The sequence below is a fragment of the Miniopterus schreibersii genome, assembly GCF_964146895.1.
Source record: "Miniopterus schreibersii genome assembly, chromosome: 14".
NCBI classification, from domain to species: domain Eukaryota; kingdom Metazoa; phylum Chordata; class Mammalia; order Chiroptera; family Miniopteridae; genus Miniopterus; species Miniopterus schreibersii.
In genome coordinates this window covers 55,333,362-55,359,336 of record NC_138114.1, presented here as the reverse complement: position 1 = coordinate 55,359,336, position 25,975 = coordinate 55,333,362, and the positions used below count along the sequence as shown (strand labels likewise).

General features: G+C 57.0%; 1 protein-coding gene across 1 annotated transcript in view; it reads left to right on the top strand.

The window, feature by feature from the left end:
* The window catches only part of DMBT1 (deleted in malignant brain tumors 1), a gene marked incomplete at its 5' end in the record, with an annotated part of 32,516 nt that overhangs the window by 5,559 nt on the left and 982 nt on the right, over positions 1 to 25,975 (top strand). Inside the window, 24 exons of the mRNA XM_081157915.1 lie at positions 786 to 815; positions 1,646 to 1,690; positions 1,924 to 1,968; positions 2,684 to 3,013; positions 4,580 to 4,609; positions 5,440 to 5,484; positions 5,718 to 5,762; positions 6,478 to 6,807; positions 8,393 to 8,422; positions 9,530 to 9,574; positions 9,808 to 9,852; positions 10,363 to 10,407; positions 11,123 to 11,452; positions 13,018 to 13,047; positions 14,434 to 14,478; positions 14,712 to 14,756; positions 14,989 to 15,033; positions 15,259 to 15,303; positions 17,285 to 17,314; positions 17,580 to 17,730; positions 19,453 to 19,661; positions 20,413 to 20,597; positions 22,384 to 22,772; positions 24,485 to 24,759. Coding sequence (XP_081014041.1) covers positions 786 to 815; positions 1,646 to 1,690; positions 1,924 to 1,968; positions 2,684 to 3,013; positions 4,580 to 4,609; positions 5,440 to 5,484; positions 5,718 to 5,762; positions 6,478 to 6,807; positions 8,393 to 8,422; positions 9,530 to 9,574; positions 9,808 to 9,852; positions 10,363 to 10,407; positions 11,123 to 11,452; positions 13,018 to 13,047; positions 14,434 to 14,478; positions 14,712 to 14,756; positions 14,989 to 15,033; positions 15,259 to 15,303; positions 17,285 to 17,314; positions 17,580 to 17,730; positions 19,453 to 19,661; positions 20,413 to 20,597; positions 22,384 to 22,772; positions 24,485 to 24,743 — 2,828 coding nt within the window. The 3' untranslated portion in view covers positions 24,744 to 24,759. The remainder of the gene's footprint in view (positions 1 to 785; positions 816 to 1,645; positions 1,691 to 1,923; positions 1,969 to 2,683; positions 3,014 to 4,579; positions 4,610 to 5,439; positions 5,485 to 5,717; positions 5,763 to 6,477; positions 6,808 to 8,392; positions 8,423 to 9,529; positions 9,575 to 9,807; positions 9,853 to 10,362; positions 10,408 to 11,122; positions 11,453 to 13,017; positions 13,048 to 14,433; positions 14,479 to 14,711; positions 14,757 to 14,988; positions 15,034 to 15,258; positions 15,304 to 17,284; positions 17,315 to 17,579; positions 17,731 to 19,452; positions 19,662 to 20,412; positions 20,598 to 22,383; positions 22,773 to 24,484; positions 24,760 to 25,975) is intronic.

The following is a 25,975-nucleotide window of genomic DNA, read 5'->3' as shown; positions in this document are numbered from 1 at the left end:
GCTGTTGCTAAGCAACGAGGAAGCAGGAGCCTTGTTGGGAAGTGGAGCTGATACCAGGGGCTTGTCTTGGCACCTGACAGGCTGTTGCCCTCCGGGGACAGGGAGGCAGATGTCCCAGGGACGCGTCTCCTCGGTGTTTTCCTCAAGGCTGTGAAAGAAGCGCAGGGCCCACGTGATGAGGTCCCAGAGTCTGGGTGCAGGCAGGGAGGGGAGGGGACTGTCTGCAAACTAGAGGCTCAGGGGTTTGAATGATCCAGAGTCTTGAAAAGAGCAGGAATGGGGGAGGGGGGATCCAGAATGAAACCTTGAGAGCAGCTTAACCTGTCCCTTTGTGAACGGACCAGCTGTTTGAATCAGAGGAGCAAACGGTGCTGGGGTTTGGTGACCAGGTGCTGCTCAGACATGTGGAAAGACCAGAGCAAGGAAAAGGCAGACCTTTCACCCTGAAGGGAGCAGATCAGTGTCCACATCAAGCCGTTCCCTAGGGTCCTTCTCTGCATATCCCCTGGGTGTCAACACCAAGGCCATGGTGGCCCAGGCGTTACACTGGCTTCCACATACTGGCCAGTGAGTCCTCGGGCTCAGTGAGGCAGGCGATGGCAGTGGACAGAGGGTGTTTCTTAGGAAGGTCGTGAGGGTGTGAGGTTCGTGACAGGCACTGATGTGTCCACACCACGGCTATATGAGCAGGTCAGCTGAGTGTGTAGAAGCTAAGGGTCATCAGCGTTAGATATGGGCCAGAGAACGGGGTGCCTTGTGTCTGACTTTCCTTTCCTTCCTCACAGCTGCTCAGCCGCACTCCACATACTGGCCAGGTGAGTCCCCAGGACCTTCCCTGGCATGTCCCTTGTCTCCCAGGAGCCCCTGCCTCTCTTCCCCACCCAGGTAAACCTCTGCTCTTTGAATCCACGTGGGGCACAGATTGTGCCCTGTGTCCCTGACACTGCTGACAGTGCTTATTGACTCTGAGGGGAATTCACAAGACTGCCGCCTGGGCACCGTCCATCCTAGTGCTCGTGAAGCCCTTGGTTGCTGCCCGAGGGGATTCCTGTCCATGTCAGAAAGGCGGCCTCTGCCTGCTTGAGTGCGGACCTACTAGGCCAGGCTGGTGAACATTTGGTTGGATGGTGGATGTTGATCACCAGACTTTCTGATGATGGGACACCAGACTTCTGGCTTCTCTCCTGGTCAGCCCTTGCCTCACCCTGAGATGCAGCATGGTGACTGGTGCATCCCAAAGTATCAGAGACAGTGTGCTGGGGATGGCAGAGTAATATGTGAGGATGGTCCTGTGGGTACCAGGTCATGTGCTTGTGTCCTGGTTCAAGGATCACTCCCCTGACCCTTTCTACCAAAGCTCCAGAGCCAGGGCAAAACCTCAGACCCACCAGGGAGTCCCTGGCTCATGGGAGAGAGAAGGTAGAGGAATTCTAGTGGAGAGCAGAGGCCATGTTGGAGATGCGCAGGGAACACGGTGACCTCCCACAGGATCTTCAAACTGGATGCCTCTTGAGCAGGAGGCTGGAGACGGGGGTAGTGAGTGCAGGATGCACATGGGGAATTGTCAGGATGGCTCACCATAGATTCTAGAAGGGCTCCTCTTGTGATGCCCAACCAAGGCTGTTCTTTTTGTTGGTTCTTCCAGACACGTGGCCAGCTCCATCCTCAACTGCATCAGAGCGAACAACAGGTAAATATTCCTACCACCCTGCCAGGGGCTCTCTCTGTCTCTGAATCGAGTTTGGATGGACCGTGAGCGGAAGAGGTTCCCGATGTGGGGTCCTTAACCCAGTGCCTGAGTTGGGGTGGTAGGAGCCTCGGCCAGGAGACACATGGGGAATTGTCAGGATGCCGACCATAGATTAGGAAGGGCTCCTGTGGGTGATGCCTAAGCTCGGGTTTTCTCTCTGTTGTCTCTTCCAGAAATTTGGCCATTTCCATCCACAACTACATCAGAGGGAACGACATGTAAATATTCCTCCCGCCCTCCCAGGGGCTCTCTCTGCCTCTGAATCGCGTTTAGATGGACCGTGAGAGGAAACGTTTCCAAATGTGCCATCCTCATGCTAGTCCCTGAGTGGGGGTGTCAGACGAGGGTCTCTGAGACCAGGTTGTGGGTGGGACAAGGTTGGCTGATGCCAGGTCTCAAGTGGAGTCCTGAGCAGAGGCTCAGCAGACAGCCTCCTCATTGCTCATTGTGAGCCCCAGAGGCCTCCCAGGTCCTGCTGAGGCTCCTCTGCTGCCTCAGGCCTCAGGCTGCTGTCTGGGCCCAGGGGGGAAAGTGCTTGTTCTCCACCATCTGCCAGACATCCATCCCCACCTAAGGCTTTGCATCAATTGCGTTAGGACCATGGAGAAGCCGATAAGTTGTCAGAAAGGGATGGTCCTGTCCTGTCCCTGGAGCCATGGAGCTCTGTCCTGGGTGGTCATCTGTGGGTTAGGGGGACAGTCCTTCACATCGCAAGCAGGCCATCATGGGTGCATCCCGACCTTGGAGCATCCTTAGACCTGGCTGGATAGGATGTTTCTGTCTCTCTCTCTACGGAGATTGATCTCTGGGCCTTTATAGAGCTGATGGCCTGACGTGGGACTTGGCCCCTAGAAAGTCCCCGAGTCTAGAACCTGCCTCGAGCCTGGCAGCTCAGAACAGATGTGGAGGAGGTGTCCTTGTGTCGTCCTTTAGGGTTCTGGACAGACTCGAGTTTGGCCCTGAGGCTGGTGAATGGAGGTGACCGCTGTCAGGGCCGGGTGGAGGTCCTCTACCAAGGCTCCTGGGGCACCGTGTGTGATGACGAATGGGACACCAATGACGCCAATGTGGTGTGCAGGCAGCTTGGCTGTGGCTGGGCCAGGTCTGCTCCAGGAGGTGCCCGGTTTGGTCAGGGCTCAGGGCCCATCCTCCTGGATGACGTGCGCTGCTCAGGGTACGAGTCCTACCTGTGGAACTGTCCACACAGAGGCTGGTACTCCCACAACTGTGGACATGGGGAGGACGCCGGTGTCATCTGCTCAGGTGGGCCTCGACCACGCCTGGTCTCCTCCCATGGGGTGGTGTTGCTGAGAACAAACACACTGCCGTCCCCAGTGTGTCTGCCTGAGCCTCCTAATGTCATGCCAGGCAGTGGAGTGACTGCAGGGCAGCTGGCACCCCGGGTACTAGGCCACCTGCTCAGGCTAAAAAGCATCGTGGGTAGTGCATGTTCCCAGCATCCTGAAGGCATTTCCTGAGAGTGGCTGGGAGGTGCCTCTGGCCCCAGGTTCATCCACAGGAGCAGCTTCCTGAGGTCAGAGGAGGGAGCCTGTCCCAGTGCCCCAGGTGGGAGCTCACCTCCCACGCTGGAGAGGGTCTCGGGTGTTCCCTCCAGGGCAGCATCATTGATTCCATGTGGGGGGTTTGTAAGAACCTTCCCTCTGTGCTGACTGTGTGACCTCAGACTCTGTAAGATGCTGACCAGAATGAAAGGTCCCAAGAGCACAGAGTTTATTTTTTAAGGCCTGGCAGAGTGGCCGGGGGCTGGGTGGGTGTGAGATGGCAAGTGGCCAATGAATGGAAGGAGCCAGTTAGTGCCCTGGGGCAGGGCCATAATGAAGACAAGGGGAATCTCTAGTATTGGGTCTGAACCCTGACTATCATTCCCCTCTATAGGGCCCGGGCTGGTAAAGAATTCCCTACTAAGAGGCGAGATGCGGCAGGAAGCTTATTTTCCTTCCAAGGGAGGCAGGCCCGGCCTAGTCGCACCGGGCAATGCAGGGCAGGGAACAACGAGCCGCTTCCCCTTCCCAGCAGTAGCTGTTGCTAAGCAACGAGGAAGCAGGAGCCTTGTTGGGAACTGGAGCTGATACCAGGGGCTTGTCTTGGCACCTGACAGGCTGTTGCCCTCCGGGGACAGGGAGGCAGATGTCCCAGGGACGCGTCTCCTCGGTGTTTTCCTCAAGGCTGTGAAAGAAGCGCAGGGCCCACGTGATGAGGTCCCAGAGTCTGGGTGCAGGCAGGGAGGGGAGGGGACTGTCTGCAAACTAGAGGCTCAGGGGTTTGAATGATCCAGAGTCTTGAAAAGAGCAGGAATGGGGGAGGGGGGATCCAGAATGAAACCTTGAGAGCAGCTTAACCTGTCCCTTTGTGAACGGACCAGCTGTTTGAATCAGAGGAGCAAACGGTGCTGGGGTTTGGTGACCAGGTGCTGCTCAGACATGTGGAAAGACCAGAGCAAGGAAAAGGCAGACCTTTCACCCTGAAGGGAGCAGATCAGTGTCCACATCAAGCCGTTCCCTGGGGTCGTTCTCTACATATCCCCTGGGTGTCAACACCAAGGCCATGGTGGCCTGTCCCAGGCATGACACTGGCTTCCTCATACTGGCCAGTGAGTCCTCGGGCTCAGTGAGGCAGGCGATGGCAGTGGACAGAGGGTGTTTCTTAGGAAGGTCGTGAGGGTGTGAGGTTCGTGACAGGCACTGATGTGTCCACACCACGGCTATATGAGCAGGTCAGCTGAGTGTGTAGAAGCTAAGGGTCATCAGCGTTAGATATGGGCCAGAGAACGGGGTGCCTTGTGTCTGACTTTCCTTTCCTTCCTCACAGCTGCTCAGCCGCACTCCACATACTGGCCAGGTGAGTCCCCAGGACCTTCCCTGGCATGTCCCTTGTCTCCCAGGAGCCCCTGCCTCTCTTCCCCACCCAGGTAAACCTCTGCTCTTTGAATCCACGTGGGGCACAGATTGTGCCCTGTGTCCCTGACACTGCTGACAGTGCTTATTGACTCTGAGGGGAATTCACAAGACTGCCGCCTGGGCACCGTCCATCCTAGTGCTCGTGAAGCCCTTGGTTGCTGCCCGAGGGGATTCCTGTCCATGTCAGAAAGGCGGCCTCTGCCTGCTTGAGTGCGGACCTACTAGGCCAGGCTGCTGAGGATTTGGTTGGATGGTGGATGTTGATCACCAGACTTTCTGATGATGGGACACCAGACTTCTGGCTTCTCTCCTGGTCAGCCCTTGCCTCACCCTGAGATGCAGCATGGTGACTGGTGCATCCCAAAGTATCAGAGACAGTGTGCTGGGGATGGCAGAGTAATATGTGAGGATGGTCCTGTGGGTACCAGGTCATGTGCTTGTGTCCTGGTTCAAGGATCACTCCCCTGACCCTTTCTACCAAAGCTCCAGAGCCAGGGCAAAACCTCAGACCCACCAGGGAGTCCCTGGCTCATGGGAGAGAGAAGGTAGAGGAATTCTAGTGGAGAGCAGAGGCCATGTTGGAGATGCGCAGGGAACACGGTGACCTCCCACAGGATCTTCAAACTGGATGCCTCTTGAGCAGGAGGCTGGAGACGGGGGTAGTGAGTGCAGGATGCACATGGGGAATTGTCAGGATGGCTCACCATAGATTCTAGAAGGGCTCCTCTTGTGATGCCCAACCAAGGCTGTTCTTTTTGTTGGTTCTTCCAGACACGTGGCCAGCTCCATCCTCAACTGCATCAGAGCGAACAACAGGTAAATATTCCTACCACCCTGCCAGGGGCTCTCTCTGTCTCTGAATCGAGTTTGGATGGACCGTGAGCGGAAGAGGTTCCCGATGTGGGGTCCTTAACCCAGTGCCTGAGTTGGGGTGGTAGGAGCCTCGGCCAGGAGACACATGGGGAATTGTCAGGATGCCGACCATAGATTAGGAAGGGCTCCTGTGGGTGATGCCTAAGCTCGGGTTTTCTCTCTGTTGTCTCTTCCAGAAATTTGGCCATTTCCATCCACAACTACATCAGAGGGAACGACATGTAAATATTCCTCCCGCCCTCCCAGGGGCTCTCTCTGCCTCTGAATCGCGTTTAGATGGACCGTGAGAGGAAACGTTTCCAAATGTGCCATCCTCATGCTAGTCCCTGAGTGGGGGTGTCAGATGAGGGTCTCTGAGACCAGGTTGTGGGTGGGACAAGGTTGGCTGATGCCAGGTCTCAAGTGGAGTCCTGAGCAGAGGCTCAGCAGACAGCCTCCTCATTGCTCATTGTGAGCCCCAGAGGCCTCCCAGGTCCTGCTGAGGCTCCTCTGCTGCCTCAGGCCTCAGGCTGCTGTCTGGGCCCAGGGGGGAAAGTGCTTGTTCTCCACCATCTGCCAGACATCCATCCCCACCTAAGGCTTTGCATCAATTGCGTTAGGACCATGGAGAAGCCGATAAGTTGTCAGAAAGGGATGGTCCTGTCCTGTCCCTGGAGCCATGGAGCTCTGTCCTGGGTGGTCATCTGTGGGTTAGGGGGACAGTCCTTCACATCGCAAGCAGGCCATCATGGGTGCATCCCGACCTTGGAGCATCCTTAGACCTGGCTGGATAGGATGTTTCTGTCTCTCTCTCTACGGAGATTGATCTCTGGGCCTTTATAGAGCTGATGGCCTGACGTGGGACTTGGCCCCTAGAAAGTCCCCGAGTCTAGAACCTGCCTCGAGCCTGGCAGCTCAGAACAGATGTGGAGGAGGTGTCCTTGTGTCGTCCTTTAGGGTTCTGGACAGACTCGAGTTTGGCCCTGAGGCTGGTGAATGGAGGTGACCGCTGTCAGGGCCGGGTGGAGGTCCTCTACCAAGGCTCCTGGGGCACCGTGTGTGACGACGACTGGGACACCAATGACGCCAATGTGGTGTGCAGGCAGCTTGGCTGTGGCTGGGCCAGGTCTGCTCCAGGAGGTGCCCGGTTTGGTCAGGGCTCAGGGCCCATCCTCCTGGATGACGTGCGCTGCTCAGGGTACGAGTCCTACCTGTGGAACTGTCCACACAGAGGCTGGTACTCGCACAACTGTGGACATGGGGAGGACGCCGGTGTCATCTGCTCAGGTGGGCCTCGACCACGCCTGGTCTCCTCCCATGGGGTGGTGTTGCTGAGAACAAACACACTGCCGTCCCCAGTGTGTCTGCCTGAGCCTCCTAATGTCATGCCAGGCAGTGGAGTGACTGCAGGGCAGCTGGCACCCCGGGTACTAGGCCACCTGCTCAGGCTAAAAAGCATCGTGGGTAGTGCATGTTCCCAGCATCCTGAAGGCATTTCCTGAGAGTGGCTGGGAGGTGCCTCTGGCCCCAGGTTCATCCACAGGAGCAGCTTCCTGAGGTCAGAGGAGGGAGCCTGTCCCAGTGCCCCAGGTGGGAGCTCACCTCCCACGCTGGAGAGGGTCTCGGGTGTTCCCTCCAGGGCAGCATCATTGATTCCATGTGGGGGGTTTGTAAGAACCTTCCCTCTGTGCTGACTGTGTGACCTCAGACTCTGTAAGATGCTGACCAGAATGAAAGGTCCCAAGAGCACAGAGTTTATTTTTTAAGGCCTGGCAGAGTGGCCGGGGGCTGGGTGGGTGTGAGATGGCAAGTGGCCAATGAATGGAAGGAGCCAGTTAGGGCCCTGGGGCAGGGCCATAATGAAGACAAGGGGAATCTCTAGTATTGGGTCTGAACCCTGACTATCATTCCCCTCTATAGGGCCCGGGCTGGTAAAGAATTCCCTACTAAGAGGCGAGATGCGGCAGGAAGCTTATTTTCCTTCCAAGGGAGGCAGGCCCGGCCTAGTCGCACCGGGCAATGCAGGGCAGGGAACAAGGAGCCGCTTCCCCTTCCCAGCAGTAGCTGTTGCTAAGCAACGAGGAAGCAGGAGCCTTGTTGGGAAGTGGAGCTGATACCAGGGGCTTGTCTTGGCACCTGACAGGCTGTTGCCCTCCGGGGACAGGGAGGCAGATGTCCCAGGGACGCGTCTCCTCAGTGTTTTCCTCAAGGCTGTGAAAGAAGCGCAGGGCCCACGTGATGAGGTCCCAGAGTCTGGGTGCAGGCAGGGAGGGGAGGGGACTGTCTGCAAACTAGAGGCTCAGGGGTTTGAATGATCCAGAGTCTTGAAAAGAGCAGGAATGGGGGAGGGGGGATCCAGAATGAAACCTTGAGAGCAGCTTAACCTGTCCCTTTGTGAACGGACCAGCTGTTTGAATCAGAGGAGCAAACGGTGCTGGGGTTTGGTGACCAGGTGCTGCTCAGACATGTGGAAAGACCAGAGCAAGGAAAAGGCAGACCTTTCACCCTGAAGGGAGCAGATCAGTGTCCACATCAAGCCGTTCCCTAGGGTCCTTCTCTGCATATCCCCTGGGTGTCAACACCAAGGCCATGGTGGCCTGTCCCAGGCATGACACTGGCTTCCTCATACTGGCCAGTGAGTCCTTGGGCTCAGTGAGGCAGGCGATGGCAGTGGACAGAGGGTGTTGCTTAGGAAGGTCGTGAGGGTGTGAGGTTCGTGACAGGCACTGAGGTTGGTGACAGGCACTGATGTGTCCACACCACGGCCATGTGAGCAGGTCAGCTGAGTGTGTAGAAGCTAAGGGTCATCAGCGTTAGATATGGGCCAGAGAACTGGGTGCCTTGTGTCTGACTTTCCTTTCCTTCCTCACAGCTGCTCAGCCGCACTCCACATACTGGCCAGGTGAGTCCCCAGGACCTTCCCTGGCATGTCCCTTGTCTCCCAGGAGCCCCTGCCTCTCTTCCCCACCCAGGTGAACCTCTGCTCTTTGAATCCACGTGGGGCACAGATTGTGCCCTGTGTCCCTGACACTGCTGACAGTGCTTATTGACTCTGAGGGGAATTCTCAAGACTGCCGCCTGGGCACCGTCCATCCTAGTGCTCGTGAAGCCCTTGGTTGCTGCCCGAGGGGATTCCTGTCCATGTCAGAAAGGCGGCCTCTGCCTGCTTGAGTGCGGACCTACTAGGCCAGGCTGGTGAACATTTGGTTGGATGGTGGATGTTGATCACCAGACTTTCTGATGATGGGACACCAGACTTCTGACTTCTCTCCTGGTCAGCCCTTGCCTCACCCTGAGATGCAGCATGGTGACTGGTGCATCCCAAAGTATCAGAGACAGTGTGCCGGGGATGGCAGAGTAATATGTGAGGATGGTCCTGTGGGTACCAGGTCATGTGCTTGGGTCCTGGTTCAAGGACCACGCCCGTGACCCTTTCTACCAAAGCTCCAGAGCCAGGGCAAAACCTCAGACCCACCAGGGAGTCCCTGGCTCATGGGGGAGAAGAGGTAGAGGAATTCTAGTGGAGAGCAGAGGCCATGTTGGAGATGCGCAGGGAACATGGTGACCTCTCTCAGGGCCTTTGAGCTGGATGCCCCCTGAGCAAGAGGCTGGAGACGGGGGTAGTGAGTGCAGGATGCACATGGGGAATTGTCAGGATGGCCGACCATAGATTAGGAAGGACTCCTGTGGGTGGTGCCTAAACTAGGGCTTTCTCTTTGTTGTCTCTTCCAGACAGATTATCAACTCCATACACAACTGAGTCATTGACAGAAACAGGTAAATTATCCTACCACCTCCAGGGGATCTGTCCACATGTGAATTGAGTTTGGATGGACCATGAGAGGAAACAGTTCCAGATGTGCCATCCTCAACCTATTCCTTGAGTTGAGTTGGGAGGTAGTCAGGAGCAGGATGCACATGGGGAATTGTCAGGATGGCTGACCATAGATTCCGGAAGGGCTCCTCTTGTGATGCCCAACCAAGGCTGTTCTTTTGGTGTTTCTTCCAGACACGTGGCCAGCTCCATCCTCAACTGCATCAGAGCGAACAACAGGTAAATATTCCTACCACCCTGCCAGGGGCTCTCCCTCCCTCTGATTCGAGTTTGGATGGACCGTGAGCGGAAGAGGTTCCCGATGTGGGGTCCTTAACCTTGAGCCTGAGTTGGGGTGGTAGGAGTCTGGGCCAGGAGGCACATGGGGAATTGTCAGGATGCCGACCATAGATTAGGAAGGGCTCCTCTGGGTGATGCCTAAACTAGGGCTTTCTCTTTGTTGTCTCTTCCAGACAGATTGTCAACTCCATACACAACTGAGTCATTGACAGAAACAGGTAAATTATCCTACCGTCCCCATTGGGTCTGTCCACATGTGAATTGAGTTTGGATGGACCATGAGAGGAAACAGTTCCAGATGTGCCATCCTCAACCTATTCCTTGAGTTGAGTTGGGAGGTAGTCAGGAGCAGGATGCACATGGGGAATTGTCAGGATGGCTGACCATAGATTCCGGAAGGGCTCCTCTTGTGATGCCCAACCAAGGCTGTTCTTTTGGTGTTTCTTCCAGACACGTGGCCAGCTCCATCCTCAACTGCATCAGAGCGAACAACAGGTAAATATTCCTACCACCCTGCCAGGGGCTCTCCCTCCCTCTGAATCGAGTTTGGATGGACTGTGAGCGGAAGAGGTTCTGGTTGTGTGGTCCTTAACCTTGAGCCTGGTTTGGGGTGGTAGGAGCCTGGGCCAGGAGGCACATGGGGAATTGTCATGATGCCGACCATAGATTAGGAAGGGCTCCTGTGGGTGGTGCCTAAACTAGGGCTTTCTCTTTGTTGTCTCTTCCAGACACTTGGCCATTTCCATCCACAACTACATCAGAGGGAACGACATGTAAATATTCCTCCCGCCCTCCCAGGGGCTCTCTCTGCCTCTGAATCGCGTTTAGATGGACCGTGAGAGGAAACGTTTCCAAATGTGCCATCCTCATGCTAGTCCCTGAGTGGGGGTGTCAGACGAGGGTCTCTGAGACCAGGTTGTGGGTGGGACAAGGTTGGCTGATGCCAGGTCTCAAGTGGACTCCTGAGCAGAGGCTCAGCAGACAGCCTCCTCATTGCTCATTGTGAGCCCCAGAGGCCTCCCAGGTCCTGCTGAGGCTCCTCTGCTGCCTCAGGCCTCAGGCTGCTGTCTGGGCCCAGGGGGGAAAGTGCTTGTTCTCCACCATCTGCCAGACATCCATCCCCACCTAAGGCTTTGCATCAATTGCGTTAGGACCATGGAGAAGCCGATAAGTTGTCAGAAAGGGATGGTCCTGTCCTGTCCCTGGAGCCATGGAGCTCTGTCCTGGGTGGTCATCTGTGGGTTAGGGGGACAGTCCTTCACATCGCAAGCGGGCCATCGGGGGTGCTTCCCGACCTTGGAGCATCCTTAGACCTGGCTGGATAGGATGTTTCTGTCTCTCTCTCTACGGAGATTGATCTCTGGGCCTTCACAGAGCTGATGGCCTGGCATGGGACTTGGCCTCTAGAAAGTCCCCGAGTCTAGAACCTGCCTCAAGCCTGGCAGCTCAGAACAGATGTGGAGGAGGTGTCCTTGTGTCGTCCTTTAGGGTTCTGGACAGACTCGAGTTTGGCCCTGAGGCTGGTGAATGGAGGTGACCGCTGTCAGGGCCGGGTGGAGGTCCTCTACCGAGGCTCCTGGGGCACCGTGTGTGACGACGACTGGGACACCAAAGACGCCAATGTGGTGTGCAGGCAGCTTGGCTGTGGCTGGGCCAGGTCTGCTCCAGGAGGTGCCCGGTTTGGTCAGGGCTCAGGGCCCATCCTCCTGGATGACGTGCGCTGCTCAGGGCACGAGTCCTACCTGTGGAACTGTCCACACAGAGGCTGGTACTCGCACAACTGTGGACATGGGGAGGACGCCGGTGTCATCTGCTCAGGTGGGCCTCGACCACGCCTGGTCTCCTCCCATGGGGTGGTGTTGCTGAGAACAAACACACTGCCGTCCCCAGTGTGTCTGCCTGAGCCTCCTAATGTCATGCCAGGCAGTGGAGTGACTGCAGGGCAGCTGGCACCCCGGGTACTAGGCCACCTGCTCAGGCTAAAAAGCATCGTGGGTAGTGCATGTTCCCAGCATCCTGAAGGCATTTCCTGAGAGTGGCTGGGAGGTGCCTCTGGCCCCAGGTTCATCCACAGGAGCAGCTTCCTGAGGTCAGAGGAGGGAGCCTGTCCCAGTGCCCCAGGTGGGAGCTCACCTCCCACGCTGGAGAGGGTCTCGGGTGTTCCCTCCAGGGCAGCATCATTGATTCCATGTGGGGGGTTTGTAAGAACCTTCCCTCTGTGCTGACTGTGTGACCTCAGACTCTGTAAGATGCTGACCAGAATGAAAGGTCCCAAGAGCACAGAGTTTATTTTTTAAGGCCTGGCAGAGTGGCCGGGGGCTGGGTGGGTGTGAGATGGCAAGTGGCCAATGAATGGAAGGAGCCAGTTAGGGTCCTGGGGCAGGGCCATAATGAAGACAAGGGGAATCTCTAGTATTGGGTCTGAACCCTGACTATCATTCCCCTGTATAGGGCCCGGGCTGGTAAAGAATTCCCTACTAAGAGGCGAGATGCGGCAGGAAGCTTATTTTCCTTCCAAGGGAGGCAGGCCCGGCCTAGTCGCACCGGGCAATGCAGGGCAGGGAACAACGAGCCGCTTCCCCTTCCCAGCAGTAGCTGTTGCTAAGCAACGAGGAAGCAGGAGCCTTGTTGGGAAGTGGAGCTGATACCAGGGTCTTGTCTTGGCACCTGACAGGCTGTTGCCCTCCGGGGACAGGGAGGCAGATGTCCCAGGGACGCGTCTCCTCAGTGTTTTCCTCAAGGCTGTGAAAGAAGCGCAGGGCCCACGTGATGAGGTCCCAGAGGCTGGGTGCAGGCAGGGAGGGGAGGGGACTGTCTGCAAACTAGAGGCTCAGGGGTTTGAATGATCCAGAGTCTTGAAAAGAGCAGGAATGGGGGGGGGGGATCCAGAATGAAACCTTGAGAGCAGCTTAACCTGTCCCTTTGTGAACGGACCAGCTGTTTGAATCAGAGGAGCAAACGGTGCTGGGGTTTGGTGACCAGGTGCTGCTCAGACATGTGGAAAGACCAGAGCAAGGAAAAGGCAGACCTTTCACCCTGAAGGGAGCAGATCAGTGTCCACATCAAGCCATTCCCTGGGGTCGTTCTCTACATATCCCCTGGGTGTCAACACCAAGGCCATGGTGGCCTGTCCCAGGCATGACACTGGCTTCCTCATACTGGCCAGTGAGTCCTTGGGCTCAGTGAGGCAGGCGATGGCAGTGGACAGAGGGTGTTTCTTAGGAAGGTCGTGAGGGTGTGAGGTTCGTGACAGGCACTGATGTGTCCACACCACGGCCATGTGAGCAGGTCAGCTGAGTGTGTAGAAGCTGAGGGTCATCAGCGTTAGATATGGGCCAGAGAACGGGGTGCCTTGTGTCTGACTTTCCTTTCCTTCCTCACAGCTGCTCAGCCGCACTCCACATACTGGCCAGGTGAGTCCCCAGGACCTTCCCTGGCATGTCCCTTGTCTCCCAGGAGCCCCTGCCTCTCCTCCCCACCCAGGTGAACCTCTGCTCTTTGAATCCACGTGGGGCACAGATTGTGCCCTGTGTCCCTGACACTGCTGACAGTGCTTATTGACTCTGAGGGGAATTCACAAGACTGCCGCCTGGGCACCGTCCATCCTAGTGCTCGTGAAGCCCTTGGTTGCTGCCCGAGGGGATTCCTGTCCATGTCAGAAAGGCGGCCTCTGCCTGCTTGAGTGCGGACCTACTAGGCCAGGCTGCTGAGGATTTGGTTGGATGGTGGATGTTGATCACCAGACTTTCTGATGATGGGACACCAGACTTCTGACTTCTCTCCTGGTCAGCCCTTGCCTCACCCTGAGATGCAGCATGGTGACTGGTGCATCCCAAAGTATCAGAGACAGTGTGCCGGGGATGGCAGAGTAATATGTGAGGATGGTCCTGTGGGTACCAGGTCATGTGCTTGGGTCCTGGTTCAAGGACCACGCCCGTGACCCTTTCTACCAAAGCTCCAGAGCCAGGGCAAAACCTCAGACCCACCAGGGAGTCCTTGGCTCATGGGAGAGAGGAGGTAGAGGAATTCTAGTGGAGAGCACAGGCCATGTTGGAGATGCGCAGGGAACATGGTGACCTCTCTCAGGGCCTTTGAGCTGGATGCCCCCTGAGCAAGAGGCTGGAGACGGGGGTAGTGAGTGCAGGATGCACATGGGGAATTGTCAGGATGGCTGACCATAGATTCCGGAAGGGCTCCTCTTGTGATGCCCAACCAAGGCAGTTCTTTTTGTTGGTTCTTCCAGACACAAGGTCAACTAGATACCCAAGTGATTCAACGACAGAAACAGGTAAATATTCCTACCTCCCTGCCAGGGGCTCTCTCTGCCTCCGAATCGAGTTTGGATGGCCTGTGACCAGAAGAGGTTCCAGATGTGGGGTCCTTCACCGAGAGCCTGAGTTGGGGTGGTAGGAGCCTGAGCCAGGAGGCACATGGGGAATTGTCAGGATGGCCGACCATAGATTAGGAAGGACTCCTGTGGGTGGTGCCTAAACTAGGGCTTTCTCTTTGTTGTCTCTTCCAGACAGATTATCAACTCCATACACAACTGAGTCATTGACAGAAACAGGTAAATTTTCCTACCACCTCCAGGGGGTCTGTCCACATGTGAATTGAGTTTGGATGGACCATGAGAGGAAACAGTTCCAGATGTGCCATCCTCAACCTATTTTTTGAGTTGAGTTGGGAGGTAGTCAGGAGCAGGATGCACATGGGGAATTGTCAGGATGGCTGACCATAGATTCCGGAAGGGCTCCTCTTGTGATGCCCAACCAAGGCTGTTCTTTTGGTGTTTCTTCCAGACACGTGGCCAGCTCCATCCTCAACTGCATCAGAGCGAACAACAGGTAAATATTCCTACCACCCTGCCAGGGGCTCTCCCTCCCTCTGATTCGAGTTTGGATGGACCGTGAGCGGAAGAGGTTCCCGATGTGGGGTCCTTAACCTTGAGCCTGAGTTGGGGTGGTAGGAGTCTGGGCCAGGAGGCACATGGGGAATTGTCAGGATGCCGACCATAGATTAGGAAGGGCTCCTCTGGGTGATGCCTAAACTAGGGTTTTCTCTTTGTTGTCTCTTCCAGACAGATTGTCAACTCCATACACAACTGAGTCATTGACAGAAACAGGTAAATTATCCTACCATCTCCAGGGGGTCTGTCCACATGTGAATTGAGTTTGGATGGACCATGAGAGGAAACAGTTCCAGATGTGCCATCCTCAACCTATTTTTTGAGTTGAGTTGGGAGGTAGTCAGGAGCAGGATGCACATGGGGAATTGTCAGGATGGCTGACCATAGATCCCGGAAGGGCTCCTCTTGTGATGCCCAACCAAGGCTGTTCTTTTGATGTTTCTTCCAGACACGTGGCCAGCTCCATCCTCAACTGCATCACAGCGAACAACAGGTAAATATTCCTACTACCCTGCCAGGGGCTCTCTCTGTCTCTGAATTGAGTCTGGATGGACTGTGACCAGAAGAGGTTCCCGATGTGGGTTCCTTAACCCAGTGGGTTGGTAGGAGCCTGCCCAGGAGGCACATGTGGAATTTTCAGGATAACTTACCCTAGATTTAGGAAGGACTCCTATGGGTGGTGCCTAAGCTAGGGCTTTGTCTTTGTTGTCTCTTCTAGACACTTGGCCATTTGCATCCACAACTGCATCACCTGGAACAATAGGTAAATATTCCTACCACCCTGCCAGGGGCTCTCTCTGCCTCTGAATCAAGTCTGGATGGACCTTAAGCAGAAGAGGCTCCGGATGTGCGGTCTTTAACCTAGTCCCTGAGTTGGGATGTCCGGCTAGCGTCTCTGATCAGGGTCCTAGTTGTGACAAGGGTTTTTGATGTGCGGTCACAAGGCAGTCGTCAAGGTTCAGAGAATTCCTGCAGTAAGGAAAGGAATCTAACTTCTCCTTCCAGCTATTGATCACGAATTTAAAAAATTCCAATAACATCTTTAAATCACTTGTTTTTCTCTCTGGATGTGACCCACATAACCTACAACCAGTTACAGTAAGTTCGTGGTTTTTCGCCTCAGGCCCAGGGCCTGGATTTCTTATCCCGAGGCCTGGCGGCCACGGTCCAGACACCCACAGATGCTGAACCTCACCCAAGCTCACACAGCCTCTCCAGATGGCCCCCTTTCCCCTCTCCCCCAGGCATACACAGCCCTCATTTGGCTGGCACACACTCAGCCTTCCTATTTCCCCTGCTAGTTGGATTACTTCTGGGTTTTGTTTGTTTGTTTTAAAGTATGTCTTTATTGATTTCAGAGAGAGGGAGAGGGAGAGATAGAAAGATCAATGATGAGAGATGCATTGATCAGCTGCTCAGCCCCTACTCAGGACTGAGCCCAAAACTGGGGCCTATAACCTGACGGCAATGGAGCCGTGACCTGCTCCATGGGTGGACGCGCAGGCACTGAGCCACGCCGGCCGGCTTGCTGGATAACCCGTTTTAACTCAGGAGATCTGCTCCTTCTTTCACGTAAATGAGATGATTGATTCTTTAAAGGATCTTCGTGAAGGCTGTTGTTTCTTGGAGTGTCTCCAAAGCTTTGGGAGGAAGAGGGGAGATAATCATCTGATTATTTCACAAATAACTGTGCTTTTACAGGCAAGTTTTACCTGATGATATAGACACAGCTCAGAGGCTTTTTATTGCGTTTAAGAAATTGCTCTCACCATCACTTTAAATGCCTGTATTGTCGCCCTGGCCAGTGCGGTCAGTGGTTAGAACATCGGCCCTCGGACAGAAGGGTCTTGGGTTTGATTCTGGTCAAGGGCACGTACCTGGGTTGCAGGTTTGATCCCGGCCCCAATCTGGGGGCATGCAGGAGGCAAACGATGGATGTGCTTCTCTCTCTCTCTCCCTCCCACTCTCTCTGAAAAGCAATGGAAAGAATATCCTCAGGTGGGGATTAAAAAACACACAGAGCCTGCATCGTCTCCCATAGTACAGTTACACCCACAAATTATCTTCCTGGCCCCCAGTTGCTGGATATTTTGGTGTTTTCTGTTTCTTCGCTATTATAAATGACTCTGTGAGGAAGAATATTTTTTATAAATCAATCTTTTCACGCCTCATTTTTTCATTTAGAACAGATACCGCATTATTGGGCTAAAGCTAACATAATGTCTGGTATCTCGGATGTACTTAAAAAATGCAGACTCTTCGGATGTTAAGTATTTTAAGATCTTTGCTGTGTATGTGGCCACATCACCATCAAGAACGGTTGTGAGATTTCAAAACAATGAAAACGGGAGACTGAGCTCCTCCCGCAGGTGGCTCGGTGTTAGGTATTTCATACAGAATTAACGATAGACTTACAGCTGGGACGGGTGTTTCAAAGGGAAAGAGCCATGTGAGGAGGGCATGTTAGCAGGGACACTACTTGACCCGGGGGTTAGGGGACAAGCTGGCCCCTTGCTCAGGCTGGTTCCCGAGCCAAGGCGTTGGGCTCCCATGGGCTCACTGTGGCAGGGTCTGCCCCTCTCCATCCCTCCTCCAGGCTGTGAGCTCCAGGAGGGCACAGCCTGTATCCAGCATCTCGCTGTGGCCCCAGGGCTGGCACGTTTCTGGCACAGAGCAAGCAAACGCTCAACGGTTTTGTCAAGAACGCGGGGAAACTGACCATGGTCTTTTCTCTTTGTCAACAGCTCCTACCCACACCGTCAGCCACCCAACCAGTAAGTCCTGAGCTCCCCAACAGGTCTTCTCTGTCTTCCGTCTGTGACGTGACCCTGGGGAGGGGTGATGACAATGGCAAGGAGATGGCTTCCCTAAGTAGAGTCGCCCTGGAAGCCCATCCCACCCGCCTCAATGGACAGGCCGGGTCTAGGCCACCTCCTGTTGGGTTTCTGTCCTGGGAATTGTTAAAAAGTCCCCCCACCCCAACCAGGCGATGTTCTGTGCGCTCTGGGGGTCACCAGCATTTCCATTCTGTCCCGACAGGCAGTTATTCCTGTGGGGGCCACCTGTCCAAGCCATCAGGGCACTTCTCCAGCCCCTTCTATCCCAGCAACTATCCGAACAACGCCAGATGTGTGTGGGACATCGAAGTCCAGAACAATGACCGTGTGACTGTGGTCTTCAGAGACGTGCAGTAAGTGTGGGTGGGGGCGGGACTCGGGGGGGCCTTGGGGCCGCGTGGAAGGGAACGAACGGTCCTGGCATCTGACCTAGCACGGGGACACCCCGTGGACAGGGGCCTTGGCTTCAGGTCTCAGTGTGGTCGCTGACTTGCCATGTGACCATAGGAAACCACTTAACTTCCCTGAGCTTCGGTCAATAAAGAGAAACAACATGGAGGGACCTGGGAAGTATTTTGCTGAGTGAAATAAGCCCGTCAGAGAAAGACAAGCATCGCACGATCTCACACATACGTGGGATCTGATGAACAACATAGACCCAGGGACAGAGAACATGGACAGACGGAGGGATCTCGGAGGGAAGGCGCGGGTGGGGGTGGGAGAGTTTAACCAAAGAACTTACATGCGTATTTGCAGAATCCGTGGACACTGACAATAGTGCCGTGAGGCCTGGGGGGTGCAGGGCGGGGGGTCGCTGGGGGAGGCGGGGAGGAAGGGGGCATCTGTAATACTTTCAACAATAAAGATAAACTTAGAAAGGGGGGCAGGTGTGGGGTGGAGGGGGTGAGAGGGGAAAAGGGGGACATATATAATACTTTGAATAATAAAAATAAATTTTAAAAAAGAGAGGAATGAAACACCTGCCCCCCCCGCCCCCATTATTGGGATTGTCACAAGAGAGCAATCTGTGAAAATGCTTGGGAAGTGTTGTCCAGGGGAGGGATTCTGTCCGGAGTAATAACAGTGCCAGGGGCCCTACGAGCAACCACACAAGGCGTTTTTAGCAGCTTCTCTCCATTCCCTCTTTTCTGGGGGGTGGGGGTGAGCCCCAGGGCTCAGGCAGTGGTGGAGAAATCACCTTTTTAAGCAGAGAGGACGGTGCCAAGGCACATGGACCTGTGGTTGGCCCCCGGGGTTGGGGGTGGTGACCATGCGGAGACACTACTGTTTCCTCGTGTCCCGTGAAGAAGGGACCAGAACGTCCCCCCCACACACCGCACCCTGAGCAGTCACCACTGAGAAGCCGTTTTCTCTCTCGATTTCTGATTCGCGGTGACGTTGTGGGGGGGGGGTTGTCTCTGCCTTGGAAGTTTATTTGGGATTTTGCAAAAGATATAATATGACTTCAGCCCCCTCATCATTACAGTTCATGCTGGGTTTCGGGGTCTCAGGTCCTAAACGTGTACAGAGGAGGGTTGGCGGGCCTGGTTCTTTAGCTGGCATCCGAAGAACACAGGCCACTGGCCAGTGATGTTCGGTGAAGCGCTCTCCCACGTATCCTTTCGTTTCGGCCTCGCAGCGGCTCCCCGTGCGTGGACAGGATTTTTCGCGAGAACCTGAGCTCCAGAGAGGTCATTTGACTTGTCCAATATGTATTCACTCGATGATTTATTTCTATCACTATGGGTTCGTGGGCATTTCTTTCATTCTAGAGGAAACCAGGCTCTTTCTGGCTGAAGACACAGCCTGAGGCAGGATGTGATCCCTCCCTTTCGTGACGCCAAGGGCTGTGGGGAGAGGGGCGTAGGTCTCCTATGTGTGACCCCAAAAGGCAGGACTACGACCCACGCGCGGAGGCCGTGGGAGGAGGTCTCTCTTTGCCAGATTTAAGAAAATTTGTTTTCAATGAATAATTCTGTCCATTTCTGGCCCAGGGCGGAGGTGTGACCCAACGCCCGCCGACATGGGACCTCCTGCTAAGAGTGAAGCTGAACCTCTGTGTCCTGTCCCCGCAGGCTGGAGAGCAACTGCAACTTCGATTACATCGAGGTGTTCGACGGCCCCTACCACAGCTCCCCTCTCCTCGCCCGGCTCTGCCACGGGGCCAGGGACTCCTTCACCTCTTCGTCCAACTTCATGACCGTCCGCTTCGCCAGCGATGGCAGTGTCACCAGCAGGGGCTTCCGAGCGGAGTACTACGCCAGTCCTTCCAACGACAGCACCAGTAAGGCCCCAGCTCGGCGGGTGGGGGGGGCGCCCCTGAGAGCCTCTGCTCCGCGGCCACCTGCTGCTGGTGGTGGGACGAGAGATTAGAGCCGCCTCGGCGGGTCACCGAGGCCCGATCGGCTGCTGAGAGGGACCCAGGGCGGTGGGTCTTGGGCCTCTGGCTGCCCAGAAACGAGATCGGGGGCCAGAACTGGCTGACGGGCGGTGTACTGAGCTCCTTGCAGGCGGCAGAGGCCGTGTAGAAGGTGGGAGACAATGCATTAGGCAGATAGGGAGACGTCAGTGCCAAGGGCAGGAGTGACCCCTGGCTGGAGGCCTGGTGACCATTCCAGAGCATGGGACACTGTGACCGTGTCCTGAGACCTGGCGCATTTGCCTGCTGCCTGAAAATCACCGGTCACTCCGCCACGTCCTGCAGAGGCGAGCGGTCACTATCTGAGCTGTTAAATGGACTAGTTTCCAGACTGGCCGGGGGCTGGGCTCCGACCTGCTCAGCAGCTAAAGGACCTCATTGCACCACGCACGTCCCCACAATTCGGCCGGAGCATCCCTTTACTTTACGGCCCACGGTAACTTGGCAGAACATTTCGCTAGATCCCTTCCAGGCCCGTGGGGCACCTCGGGGTGGTGAGCACGCCACCACCTTTGTCAGCCATCTCGATCCCTGCACCTGTGGGCGGGAGGAGCTCCTGCTGGGACTTGCTGGGCCTCGGGGCTGGCTGACCTCCCTGTCTGCCCTTGGCCACCAGAGCTGCTCTGTCTGCGGGACCAGATGCAAGCGAAGGTGAGCAGGGGCTACCTGCAGTCCCTGGGCTACTCGGCCTGGGACCTCATCATTCCCAACTGGAGCGGAGTCGACCAGTGCAAGCCCCAAATAACGTCGAGCGAGGTCACGTTCACCATCCCCTACTCGGGCTGTGGCACCACCCAGCAGGTGAGCCTGGGCCTCCTTCCATGTGATCTCCTGCAGGGCAACCTTTCTCACTGTGCTGTGTGCCCTGTGTCTTGAATTCTGGGGACCCAGAAGACACGGTTGTGTCGGTGTAACCAGAACGTGACCGGGCGAAGGTATCAATCCGGTCAGAGGCGGCGGGTGGGTCTGTGGGCGGTTTCCCCAGCACCGTCCACACAGGCGGGGCCTGGCCGGCTGCCACGCGGACAGTCACGGCAGGAGCAGCCTCCAGGGGACAGCTCCACGTTTCGTGGGGCCTGAAGCTTATGCGCTTTGGGGTTGGGGTTGGTATGGGTGAGAGGGGCGGGCACCTCAATACGTGGAAGAAAGCAAACATACCTCACTCCGCCCTCTTTGACGCAGTCAGATTGCCTTACGTCTTAGGATCTCCATTCGGCCGCTCTGGCGCGATTTTTGTGCTCTGTCTTGCAAAACCGCCCACGGCTTGCGGGAGCTCGCACCTGGCTAGGAGTCTGCTTTTGACCATCACAGCATTTTTTTTTAAATGTGTTTTTATTGATTTCAGAGAGAGGAAGGGAGAGGGAGGAGAGGGAGAGAGTCATTGATCGGCTGCCTCCTGCACGCCCCCTGCTGGGGATCGAGCCTGCAACCCAGGCACATGCTCTGACCGGGAATCGAACCGTGACCTCCAGGTTCATAGGTCGATGCTCAACCGCTGAGCCACGCCGGCCGGGCCATCGCAGCATTTGGGAAGGGTCGCGTGCCCCCGGTCCATACCTGGCCCTGCCTGGCTTGCGCTCACCTCACTTAGGGCTAGGTGATCATGCCCGTGGAGCTTCCAGGGGGCCTTTTTCCCATGTCCCCTTGGCCGTTCGGCTCTTGCCCCCCCTCCGCCACAGCGCTTTTGCTTGGCTCCCAGCCCGCCCGTCATTCACTCCGTGGGTGTTTACCGATGTGCTGATGTTCTCATGGACAGTAACCAGCCCCGGGGAGAGAAAGCTCCTTTGCTTGAGATGCTCACAGGCCACCAGGCGCAAGGGCCTCGTCCCCAGAAGGGTCACGTTTACAAGATGACAGGCACATCAAATGGTGTCCGAGACCAACATTCCCGCCCGATGAAGCCACAGTCAGAAACAACGCTGTGGTGCAGGCAGGGAGAAGGCAGAGCATGAGAGGACGTGCTCCCCGTCACCATGCCCCTGGCTGCCCGCCTGCCTTCTGGGGAGGACCCAACCCCGAGGTCAGAGTCCTGCTGCAGCTGTGACTCCACTGTGTCACCCGGCTCCGCCCCGGCGCCCCTGGCTCCGCAGCTTCCGACGCCAGGCTGCAGTAGCTGCTGACGCATCCAGGCAGCGCACTGCACTCTGACGCCAGCAGCCCCTCCCACGGGCACCCGAGGGACCCCCTGGTGTCTCCCAGCATCAGTGAGAATGAAACGGAACGAGACAGGAGGGCCCTGGGCCCTGAGTCCAGGCGGCTGAGCCACACGGCAGGGACGGGATCGTCCAGACGCGCGCCTCCCCCCACGAGGAGCAGGCCCCAGGAGGCCCCGGCACCCGGTCCTCGCTGTGGTCCCCCATCGTACGGTGGGACAGAGGGGGGGTGTGCAAGGACGGAGCCTTGCTGTTAAGCAGCGTGCCCGGCCCACGTGCCGGTAGCCGTGGCGGGAGGCACGCACCACGTGTCTGGCTGAGGGAGGGGTTGAAGCCTTGTTGGGTCACATCCTTTGCATTCTAAACAAGATCAGCAGCGAGATCCTCTTGGCGGCTGACGTTTGCCCGACTCTGCCCCCCGCCTGCCTCTCCAGGTGGACAATGACACCATCACCTACTCCAACGTCCTCAAAGCGGCTGTGTCGAGCGGCGTCATCAAGAGGAAAAGGGACGTCTACATTCACGTCAGCTGCAAGATGCTCCAGGACTCCTGGGTCGACATGATGTACATCGCCAACAACACCCTCGAGGTCAAAGAGGTGCAGTACAGCCACTTCGACGTGAACATTTCCTTCTATACGTCGTCGTCCTTCTTGTATCCCGTGACCAGCAGCCCATACTACGTGGACCTGGACCAGGATTTGTACGTTCAGGCCGAGATCCGCCACTCGGATGCTTCCTTGGCCTTGTTCGTGGACACCTGTGTGGCATCCCCGTATTCCAATGACTTCACGTCTTTGACCTATGACCTGATCCGGAGTGGGTAAGGAGGGTCTTCCTGGGGCGGACTTTCGCCGTTACCTGATAACCTGAACAGGAGGAGCCCGGGGCTCAAGGAGCGCAGATTCTGTTCCTAGTCGCTCAAGCTTAACCAGCCAGGTTATCATCTCTGGCTAACAGAGAGGGAGGTGGGCGTCGGATGAATTAAATGACCGAGAGGTTGGCTGTAAACTGGGATTAGGCCCCAGGTGACCGAACGCCAGGTGAGCCTTGGTGCTGAAGGGACGTGGGTGTCGTGGGAAAAGCACTGATTTGGAAGCAGGTGGAGGCTGAGGTGCCAGCTCTGCCACATGCGAGCCGTGTCGCTCAGGGTGGGCAGGCACAGCTCTCTGAGCCATTTCTTCACCCACCAGAGATGAGCGTGGCGATGCCCACATCACAGGCTGTTGGGAGGGTGGAAGGAGAAAGAGCAGGTGGGGATTTGGGCAAATAAAATGCGCAGCGGGTGCCAAATGTTGACTTAAAGCTGCCGAGAATGGACGTAACCAGAGTCCATGGTTCCAACCAAGCTCAGAGACGCAGAGGGGAGGCCAGGGGTGCCCGCTGACGGCCAGAGGTGCCGGGCTGGGCTGTTCTACCATCATCTTGTTTTCCTGGATGACAGGGCTCAGGCGAGGTGGGGTTCACCCTTTCTAAGCTCACTGTGGGGGTCCAGGGACACCGGGCAGGCAACTCCAATCGCCACGCTTTCGTCTCTGTCCATCGGTGTTCACGTCATTTTGTTGGACTATAATTTGACCCGGGCACCGCAGTAACAATCGCCTGCCACGGACGCTGTACTGACAGGGTTGGGCGATCTGCTAGGGATCGGGGCCAGGAGGCTAAATTGCAAAGCTCCCTGAGATACTAGAACTGCATCTCTTCCTGGGCAGGATTTTCATGCGTCTGTTTGCTGAGTGGGTGTTGAGACCCGTCTTGTTCACAGTCTACGCAGTGGCTTCGGTTCACGGCAGCCGCCTTGGCCGCAAAGATGGGGGAGAAGCTCTCCCGGGTCCTCTTTTTACAAATAGTAACAAATGACACCTGAATTTATGTCAAATGATTGAGATTAATGCAAATGATTTGGTTCTAAGGACCCTTTCTGGTCACATCCGGGCACATATGTGCCTATAAGGTGATGCCGCTTTCTGGGGAGGGAGCATGTGTGTCAGGGAGGCCACGTGTCCCAACTGTCCCTGGAGCACAGGGGCTCATGGACTACACCTGGCCACAGACCAAACCGCCCACCTGGAAGCCCATTAGAATTGCCCTAAGCTTCCAGCACCTGGAGGGTTCTCGGAGCAGGCTGAGGGGGGTCAGGAGACACAGCCCAGGAAAGAGATGAAAGGCCACCTTCCTTCCTGTCCTCTCTCTGGGTCCTGCCCCTCCCTCCCTCACCTGGGTCACCTGGGGCCATGGTGCACACGGTCATTGAGCATGGTGGGGACAGCTTGTCAGCACGGAAGCCCCGGGCCGACCGGCTGCTTTAAGATGCTGCAGACGTCCCCGAGCTCCCAGGATCTCCCTGCAGGGCTGGCGGTCAGTGCCCAAACCACCGGTTCCGAAGGCAGGCAGGTGGGGCACGGCGGGGGCGGCCGGAGGCGTGGGGCCCGGATGGGCGCCTCCTGCATCCAAGTCAGGAAGGATGAGCGTGCGGGGACCGGGGAGCGGGACCGGGGAGCGGGGCCTTCACAGGCGACCGCCCTCTCCCCGCAGGTGCACGAGGGATGAAACCTACCAGCCCTACCACCCGCCCTCGCCCCGCTTCGCCCGCTTCAAGTTCAGCTCCTTCCACTTCCTGAACCGCTTCCCGTCTGTGTACCTGCACTGCAAGGTGGTGGTGTGCGGGGCCCACGACCCCGCCTCCCGCTGCCGCAGGGGCTGCGTGAGGAGGCCCAAGAGGAACGTGGGCTCCTACCAGGAGAAGGTGGACGTCGTCCTGGGGCCCATCCAGCTGCAGGCCCCGCGCGCCTAGAGGAGGAGGAGCCTGGGTAGGTGGCCGCTCTCGCACCCCCACCTGTCCTCACCCCCCCCACCGGGGCCCAGGCCCGTGACCCAGGGACTCGGGACGTTGCTGTCGGTGTGATGGTCCACCTTGAACTGGGCATCCCCCGCGTGCCCGCGTGCCCGCGTGCCGTGCTGGGCCGGGCGGTACAGGTTCAACTAGACCTCCCGCCGCCCGCTTCCGAGGGCCCCTGGTTCGTGAGGGACGCGCGGGTGGGATTCGCTCAGGGAGCTCTGAGCCGGGACGCAGACCCCCCCCCGGCGCTTCTCAAGGCCGGGCCTGGCCTCCCCTGCGCCTCACACTCCGCATCTGCCAGGCGCACTGTCCGTAGCACCTCCTAGGACCAAAGAGAGAACCACGTAAAGTAACGTGGGTTAAGCCGCCTGGGCCTCTGGCTGGGACGGGGCGCTGAGCGTGAGGAACGGTGGGTTTCGCTGGTGGCGTTACTGTCACCGATACTAACGGCGTTAATGGTGACACTGTCGCTCCTGACGCTAGCACCCCAACTGCAGTCCCAGGGAGATGACGGCGGGGTCAGGCCGGGCCGCGGGCGCCCGGAGCGGGCGGGACGCGTTTGTTCTGCCTGCTCTCGGCCCGCACGGCGCGAGCTCTCACGTTCTCCGTGTGGAACGTGGCCCGCGTGCCCTGCCGTGGGCTTGGCTGTGCGTGTGGACAAGGAAATGTCTGCAGCGGCTCCCAGGGTCTGTGGCCCGGGCGGGGCCAGGTCCTCAGATGTGTGGCTCTGGAGACGGGGCAGCCGTGGGCTAGCAGGGGCCGTCCCACCCCATCCCCTCGGCCACAGGGCCCCACCCCGGGAGCGCCTTTGAGGGCTCTCTCCTCCCGTCCCCACGGCTGGCTGATTCCAGCTCTTTCCTTACTTGCTCATTCACTCCACGCCTGTTCTGAAGGCCGACTATGTGCCAGGAGACAAATAACTAGAAACAGAAACAGATCCAAACCCTTGCCCCTGAACAGCTCACCTTCCCGCGGGAGAGGACAGCTCGGGCACCTCCGATGGGCGTGGGAGCTGTGGGGGACGGCAGGGCGGGGTGATGGCGCAGGGGGCCCTCGGGGACCTCTGCCTTCTCTTCTCATGGGTGCCGCAGTAGCTGGGAGCCTGGGTACCCCTTGCCCGGGACTCAGGTACCCGTTTCCCAGTTGGTCTCAAATGCCCCGACTCTCTCCCCTCCATCCGCCAGGAG